Source organism: Triticum aestivum, chromosome 6B (genome assembly GCF_018294505.1).
Source record: "Triticum aestivum cultivar Chinese Spring chromosome 6B, IWGSC CS RefSeq v2.1, whole genome shotgun sequence".
Lineage (NCBI taxonomy): Eukaryota > Viridiplantae > Streptophyta > Magnoliopsida > Poales > Poaceae > Triticum > Triticum aestivum.
The window spans coordinates 715,309,582-715,318,437 of NC_057810.1; the positions used below are offsets into that span (position 1 = coordinate 715,309,582).

Sequence of the window (8,856 nt, forward strand, 5' to 3'; positions counted from 1 at the left end):
TGCCCTTTTAACAAGTTTTGCTGATTGTTGAGCACTGAGAGCCACGGTCTTGCCGGATTATTTATTCCCAAAGTGAAGGTTTGGAAAGTCCCAACCCCATGAATTACACACAGCACCCCCAAAAGGTAATGATAGGTTTGTTCATGGCATCTTCTTGCTGAGCATAGAATAGGCCAAACAATATGAGTGACATGAAACCAAGTATTGTAATGAGTAGTCCAATAATCAGGTAGTACATAATGTGTTTCTTCTCTCCGAGAGATGGCGGGAAATGGGAGCAGATTCGGTGTTTCTCCAAAAAAAAGTCCATGTTGCCTCCAAGTGAGACAGAACTGTTATTTTCAACAAATACTCCGTGTCATGGCACACCACCTTGCAGATTATTATCAGACAGATCCAGATGGGTGTGTTAGACTGTATTTACATGTGTATATTGTAACGTTGTATACCACCTCATTATATATATGTGATAGGCCACCCCTAGAGGGTTGTGCCGGTTCCTCCCAAAGCCTATTGTCTTACATGGTATCACGCTAGGTTACGTCCGCTTCCGCCTAAAAACCCTAAACCGCCGCCACCGCCGCCGCCACCGCCGCCGCGCCCGCCGTCGCCGTCGCCCGACTGCTATGACGTCCGCCGCTGCGTCCGGCTCCACCGCCACCGGTTTTCTGCCGGCCTCCCTCGCGGCACTTCTCTCGAGGCCGCTGGATGCCGCCTCCCTTCAGGCGCCGATCGGGACACGGAGCGTCGGCTCCCTCTTCGCGCTCCCGCCGGCTGCTACTTCGCCCGGGCAGGCGCTTGTGGCCCACACCGCCGCCGCCCCGTCAACCGCGGCTGTCGCGCCCTCGGCCACTGCGCCGCTGGTGGCGGAGGACGTCGCGCTGGCAGGCTTCGCGGCGTCAACCGCGGCCATCGCGCCCTCTGTCACCGCGCCGGCTGCCCCTCTGACTGTCTCCACGGTGGTCTCACCTCAGCCAGTCTCCTCGATGGGATCGCAGCCGCCGCCGCCGTTTCACTTCGGCCATCTCATCACCATCAAGTTGTCGTCGGACAATTACATCTTCTGGCGCGCGCAGGTTCTTCCGCTTCTTGGGAGTCACTATCTGCTTGGCTATGTCGACGGCTCTCTCCCTTGCCCTCCTGCGCTGGTTGACAGCGTGCACGGTCCGGTCTATAATCCGGCTCACCGTGTCTGGACAGGGCAGGATCAGGCGAACCTCTCCTCCATCCAGGGGTCGCTCTCTCCGGCCGTTGCTGGGCTTGTTGTCTTCGCCAAGACGTCCCACGAGGCATGGACTATTCTTGAGCGCTCGTTTGCGGCACAGTCGCAGGCTCGTGTATCTGGGCTCCGTCGCCAACTTGGGGAGTGTCAGAAGCTTGACTCCACCGCCACTGAGTTCTACAACAAAGTCAAGAGTCTCGCCGACACGCTGGCCTCCATTGGACAGCCCCTCACCGACTCCGAGTTCAACTCGTTTATTGTCAATGGTCTTGATGAGGAGTATGACGCCCTAGTCGAGATCATCAATGAGAGGGGCAACTCCACGCCCATGCCAGCACACGAGGTCTTTTCACGCCTCCTGCTTACTGAGCAACGAGTCGAGACGCGCCGATCCAGGGGCAACGGCGCCCTCTCGGCAAACGCCGCCACCAAGGGTGGTCGCTCCTCTGCTTCATCCAGGGCTCCTTCGGGGCAGTCACCACCACCCGCCTCGGCCCCTCCTCCTACTGCGACGCTACCAGGGGCTGGCGGTCCACGTGTGTGCCAGCTTTGTGGTCGCGATGGGCACTGGGCCTCGAAGTGTCACAAGCGCTTCCAGCGGGGTTTTCTTGGTCTCGGCAATGACGGGAAGGATACACGCAACTTTGCTCGTCAGGTCGCCATGGCTGATCGTCCGCCGCCGCAGAAGCCACAGGGACACACTCAGTCCTACTCCATTGATCCCCACTGGTACATGGACTCTGGGGCGACAGAGCACCTGACCAGTGAGATGGGGAAGCTTCACACTCGTGAACCCTACCATGGCTCCGACAAGATCCACACCGCCAATGGAGCAGGTATGCACATCTCTCATATTGGTCAAGCATCACTTCTCACTAGACATGCCAATAGGAGTCTTCAACTTCGCAATGTTCTTCGAGTTCCATCTGTGACACGTAATCTTCTTTCAGTTCCTAAACTCACTCGTGATAATAATGTGCTTTGTGAATTTCATCCTTTTGATCTTTTTATTAAGGATCGGGGCACGAGGGACATTCTTCTTAGTGGGCGGCTCTGCCAAGGTCTCTATCGTCTGGAGCATCCTGGCGTCGCTCGCGTCTTCAGTGGAGTTCGGGTATCTCCGTCACAGTGGCATGCTCGTCTTGGTCACCCGGCCACACCTATTGTCCGGCATGTTTTGCGTCGTCATGAGCTTCCTAGTGTGTCTAGTAATAAAGATGTAGCAGTGTGTGATGCTTGTCAGCAGGGGAAGAGTCATCAACTTCCTTTTTCGGAGTCCAGTCGTGAGGTGAAACATCCTTTAGAACTTGTGTTTTCAGATGTATGGGGTCCTGCTCAGACTTCTGTTAGTGGTCATAATTACTATATCAGTTTTGTTGATGCTTACAGCCGCTTTACCTGGCTTTATCTTATCAAACGTAAATCTGATGTGTTTGACATTTTTGTTCAGTTCCAAAAACATGTTGAACGCCTTCTCAAGCACAAAATTGTTCATGTTCAGTCGGACTGGGGTGGCGAGTATCGCAACCTCAACTCCTTCTTTCAGTCGCTTGGGATCACTCACCGTTTAGCATGTCCACATACACATCAGCAGAATGGTTCAGTAGAACGTAAGCATCGTCACATTGTTGAAGCTGGTCTGACTCTTTTGGCCCATGCATCTGTTCCGTTTCGTTTTTGGAGTGATGCTTTCACCACTGCATGTTTTCTCATCAATCGTACTCCCACTCGTGTTTTGAATATGAAGACTCCCATTGAAGTTCTCCTTAATGAACAACCGGACTACACCTTTCTCAAGGTGTTTGGGTGTGCTTGCTGGCCCCATCTCCGTCCATATAACAAGCGTAAGCTCGAGTTTCGTTCCAAGAAGTGTGTTTTTCTTGGTTATAGCTCTCTTCATAAAGGATACAAATGTCTTCATGTGCCCACTAATCGTGTCTACATCTCTCGGGATGTTGTGTTTGATGAGCATGTTTTTCCCTTTGCCAAACTCCCTGTGTCCACTACCGAGCCACCTGTCATGCATTCATCCTCTGTTGCTTCTGACCAATTTGATGATGTTGCATATTCTCCTCTATTGTTGCCTAACCATGGTGCAGGCACTGGTCGTGGGGCTCGTTTGGAGATTCTGGAAGTGCCATCTTCCTCTTCGTCGCCATCGCCTTCATCCTCGGCACCTTCTGTTGTGCATGAGGAGCACATGGCGCCCCTGCATGGCCTCGGTTTCCGTGCTCATGCACGGCCGATCGACGTCCTGGCCCGGTCGCCTCTGGCTTCTGGGCTGCCTTCGCCATCGTCGCGCCCTGCAACCCCGCCGACTGGGCCGGCCTCCTCGGTCCCCGTCTCGCCCAGGGCGTCGGGGCAGTCATCACCAGGCCTGGCCTCGCCCGCCCCTGCCTCGCCCAGGGTGTCTGGGCCCTTCTCACCAGGGCCGGCCTCGCCTGCTCTCGCCTCGCCAAGGCCGTCTGGGCCGGTGTCACCGGAGCTGGCCTCGCCCACTCTCGGTTCGCCCATGGCCTCTGAGCCCCTGTCGTCGGGCCAGTCTTCGCCATGCAGCCCGGAGTCGTCTGTCCCGAGCTCGCCTGAGGTGATTCCTGCATCTCCGGCGACCGTCACGTCTCCGTCACCTTCGCCTCCGCCGGCTCCTGCTGCTGCTCTACGTCCACATACGCGCAGTCGGAGTGGCATTTTTCAGCCTAAGCAACGTCACGATGGCACAGTTGCTTGGTTAGCGGCGTGCATGTCTGCTGCTCTCGCAGATCCATCCTCTGAGCCACGCACGTATCAAGCTGCTATGCGCATTCCTCATTGGAGAGAGGCCATGGAGCAGGAGTATCAAGCGCTTCTTCGCAATCAGACATGGACTCTTGTTCCTCCACAATCACGGGTAAATGTCATTGATTCCAAATGGGTTTTCAAAGTGAAGAGGCATTCTGATGGGTCCATTGAGCGCTATAAGGCTCGTCTGGTTGCTCGTGGTTTTCGACAGCGTTTTGGACTTGACTATGAAGACACCTTCAGTCCAGTGGTCAAGCCTACTACCATCAGACTTCTTCTCTCTCTGGCTGTTACTCGAGGTTGGTTTCTTCGTCAGCTTGATGTTCAAAATGCTTTTCTTCATGGTGTCTTGGCGGAGGAGGTTTACATGCGCCAGCCTCCGGGTTTCTCTGATCCGGATCGCCCTGATCATCTCTGTCGTCTGTCCAAGGCAATTTATGGTCTGAAGCAGGCTCCTCGTGCTTGGCATGCTCGTCTTGCAATGGCTCTTCGTGCTCATGGTTTTGCATCATCAACTGCTGACTCCTCATTGTTTCTTCTTCAAAGGCCTGAGGTTACTATGTACTTGTTGGTCTATGTAGATGATATCATTTTGGTCAGCTCCTCTCAGTCGGCTGCTACTGCGCTTGTTCGCTCACTTGGTGCTGATTTTGCGGTCAAGGACCTTGGGAAGCTTCATTACTTTCTTGGTGTGGAGGTTACTTCTCGTGATGCTGGCCTTGTTATGACGCAGAAGAAGTACTCTCTGGATTTGTTGCAGCGAGCTGGGATGCTTAAGTGCAAACCGACGACTACACCCATGTCTACCACTGATAAGCTCAATGCTGTTGATGGTGTGCTTCTTTCTTCTTCTGATGCGACAGAGTACAGGAGTATTGTTGGTGGGCTCCAGTACTTGACGATCACGCGACCAGACATTTCCTATGCTGTTAACCGAGTCTGCCAGTATCTGCAGTCACCCCGTGACACTCATTGGTCTGCTGTTAAGCGGATTTTGCGCTATATTCGTTTCACGGTGGCTCATGGTTTGCATATTCGGCCGTCTGACTCTGGTTGTCTTTCAGCATATTCTGATGCAGACTGGGCTGGCAATCCGGATGACAGGCGATCCACGGGGGGTTATGCTGTCTTCTTTGGCTCTAACCTGATTGCCTGGAGTGCTCGGAAACAGGCTACTGTCTCGCGTAGCAGTACTGAGGCTGAGTATAAGGCTGTGGCCAATGCCACATCAGAGATCATCTGGGTACAGTCCTTGCTTCAGGAGTTAAGTATACCCCAATCACAGCCTCCTGTTCTTTGGTGTGATAACATCGGTGCTACATACCTTTCTGCAAATCCGGTATTCCATGCCCGAACGAAACACATTGAAGTTGACTATCACTTTGTGCGTGAACGTGTCTCTCAGAAGCAACTACAGATCAAGTTTATTTCTTCCAAGGATCAACTTGCTGACATCTTCACCAAGCCATTGCCTTTGCCACAGTTTGAGACTTGCAGGCGCAATCTTACCCTTCTAGATTCATTAGAAAGTGGCTAAGATTGAGGGAGGGTGTTAGACTGTATTTACATGTGTATATTATAACATTGTATACCACCTCATTATATATATGTGATAGGCCACCCCTAGAGGGTTGTGCCGGTTCCTCCCAAAGCCTATTGTCTTACAGGGTGAGCTGCTTTAAGCCGCCAAGCTCTATTGGGATGAAGCCCCAAAAGTTGTTTCGCTGAAGGATTAGGTATTCTAACAGTGCAAGATTACCAAAAGAACCTGGAACTTGACCAATGAAATTATTGGAAGACAAGTTTAACAGCCTTAGGCTTGAAATATTGCCTAGTGAAGCAGGGAGATGACCTTCCAAATTGTTATTGTCCAGACAGAGATGTTTAAGATCTGGGAAGGTGTCACCAAAGTTCGATGGCAGTGTGTTTCCAAGCATATTGGAATATAAGTATAAATATTGGAGAGAAGACTGATTGTATTTGTACAGGGTTTCTGGCATTCCACCTGATAGCATATTTTCAGCAAGGCCTAAATAAACAAGAGATGGGAAACTTCCCATCTCATCAGGAATGGTTCCCGTGAACCTATTATCAGTAAGCACGATGTCTTCAAGCTGACTATTGTTTCTTAGGCTTGGTGGGATTGTTCCGGTGAGATTATTTGAGGAAAGCCATACTTTCCTTAGATTGGATAGGCGACCTATACCTAGGGGAATTTCACCCATTAGTAAGTTGGCAGATAGGTCTAGGCTCCTTAGCTTGGAGCAGTTTGTGAGAGTATCTGGAATGGTCCTTCGCAGTGACTTCTTTTCCAAGTCAAGGTATTCCAGTCTGTGGAGACGGTTGAGAGGAGGTAACTCGCCGGTGAAGCCATTTTTGGACAGGTCCAGTGTCCTAAGGAACGTTAGGTTGCCAAGGGAGGGGGATATCCGGCCCATCAACCCTCGTTCGCTGAGGTACATCTTAGTGACTCGCCCCGAGCTGCAGTGGACACCCTCCCAATTGCAAAGAGGGACGCTGCCGTTCCAAGATCTCAAGGCTTGTCTTGAGTCATTGATGATGGCCCGCTTGAAATCTAGCAGCGAGATCATGTCCGTGCTGTTATCATGGACTGTCGTCATTGATGAGCAAAGGATGCTCCCGACTCCGCAAGAAATGAGCAGCGACGGCAGTTGCATAAGCGTGGTGGCGAGCCCTGCCGCTTGACTAATGGCCATGTCACCTGCAAAGTTTGAATGAAGAATAAAACATTGTGCGTACTATGTTTACTGCAAGTTTGGTCATTGCGTGCATCAATTGATACACAAGCCTGCAGCCTGCAGCTTGCATACCTTGTTTTCAAAGAGAAAAAAAACTTATGAGTAGGTCATGAACAACACTACTCCTAGTAGGTTTTGTGAGCTTAATTTGCTCTCATGATGAACAAGACTAAGCCCCGCTTGGATGGTCGTTTCGCAGCCCAAACAACCTGTAAATTATATACCCCTGTAGAAAGAAAGCAGGTGGGCTTCCCCTCGCAAAAAAAAAGCAGGTGGGCTTCGTATAGGTGATTGGATTGTCATTTTGGGGCTGTAAAACTTACACCGGTTTTTCGTTTTACACCCGTAACAGGCTGGTATATGATACAGACCTAAACTGGTCCTTTTTATGCCCCCCATTTCTTTGTCTCAAAAAAAAATATCCCCCCATCTCCGCACGACCTAGGAAAGACGAGGCCGAGGGCTGTGCTGCGCCGCCGCAGACACAAGGATGGGGAGGCGCCTTCTCCGCTGTCCGCGAGGGGACGAAGCGAGGGCGACGTGGTGAGGCTCCGGCCTCGGCACTACTAGGAAAAGGGCTATAGATAGGATTGATACTAATGGCGCACCAGGTAAGTAGTGCGCCACTACTATATATTAATGGCGCACCGGTTGTAGGTGCACCATTAGTGTGGAAGACACTAATGGCGCACCAGACACACGGTGCGCCACTAGTATTAATTTTTTTTTCATTTTTCCATACATACTAATGGCGCATGATGTCAAAGTGCGCCATTACTAGTTCTAACTAGTAATGGCGCACCTTATAGACAGTGCGCCATTAGTATATATATTTTTTTTACTTTTTTGCAAAACTACTAATGGCGCACCATGTAAAAGCGCGCCATTACTAGTTTAAACTACTAATGGCGCACTTTTGCACAGTGCGCTATTAGTATATTTTTTTTACTATTCTGCAAAAACTACTAATGGCGCACCACCCACAGGTGCGCCATTAGTAACCAGGGTTACAAATGGCGCATTTTTTGCTGGTGCGCCATTAGTAACCTGGGACCAACAAGATATTTTAGACAGCCCACCTACCCACTCACTTTCCCCACTTCATTCTCTCCACCTCCTCCTCCAAGCTTGTCTCGGCTGCCTCCTCCTCCTCACCTCATTTCCACCATAGATTCATCAAAATTAAGTGGTGAAATTACCTTTTTTTTGATAGGTAAGTAAGGGGAAAGCTATCTTCATGATGTAGATCTACTTTTTTTCTCCCTAGCTCGCTCCAACAACGTGCACATGCACTTTTTGTGGCCTAGCTAGATCTATATATGTTTGTGGTGTTGCTTGTGTTTGTGGTGTTGCATATATGTTTGTTTTTGCAGGTACTGGTATTTGAAATGCGATAGTTGCCAATATTTTACCGGAATGTTGATTCATTTCCGTTTCGGCGAGAATTTTGGCACTATGCATTCTTTTTGGTCCTATTTTTAGGGAAGGTCATGCCAAATTTTTTCTTGGTTCTAAAATATCGTTTTGCTCTACCCCGCAGGCGACCATGGTCCGCACGATGACCGAAGGCATCGTGAATAGGTTTTTGATCTCCGCGAAGGCCGAGATGCTTCAAAAGAATGAGACGGAGATAAGATGTCCGTGTCGAAGATGCAAGCTGAAGAGCCTTATTGCGGACCCGGATTCCGGGCAGGTGCGGGACCACCTGCTCTTGCGTGGTTTCATGGATGGCTATCGGTGGCAAGGTGATGAAGATGACTATGAAGTCGTCCATGGGGGCCGGGCAAGAAATGAGGAAGGGCAACAAGACAAGTACCACCGCGGCGAGGGCGGGCGAAAAGACGAAGAATCTCCAGGACATGATCACGGCGGTGATGCTGTACACAGTCATCATGTAGAAGATGTCGTACATGACAATGAGGAAGATCAAGACGAAGGGCATGATCATGAAGATGAAGATGCCGGAGCAGACGACGATGGAGGCTGGGTGCAGGACCCTCATATTCAAGAGCTGCTTCTCAAGCAGACGGATAGCACAAGAGCTGCCGCCCGAGAGAAAGCCAAGCTGGATCAACTGGAGATAGACGCGGTTACTCC

The 8,856-nt window shown here is 50.9% G+C and overlaps 1 protein-coding gene across 1 annotated transcript; it reads right to left on the bottom strand.

Moving 5' to 3' along the window:
* Positions 1 to 358: 358 nt before the first annotated feature.
* On the bottom strand, positions 359 to 6,717 carry LOC123135121 (LRR receptor-like serine/threonine-protein kinase EFR). The gene is made up of 2 exons (XM_044554223.1): positions 5,672 to 6,717; positions 359 to 407 (listed from the first exon to the last, which is right to left on the bottom strand). Exons 1-2 carry the CDS (start codon positions 6,715 to 6,717, stop codon positions 359 to 361), a joined length of 1,095 nt encoding a protein of 364 aa, XP_044410158.1.
* Between the last annotated feature and the right edge of the window lie 2,139 nt (positions 6,718 to 8,856).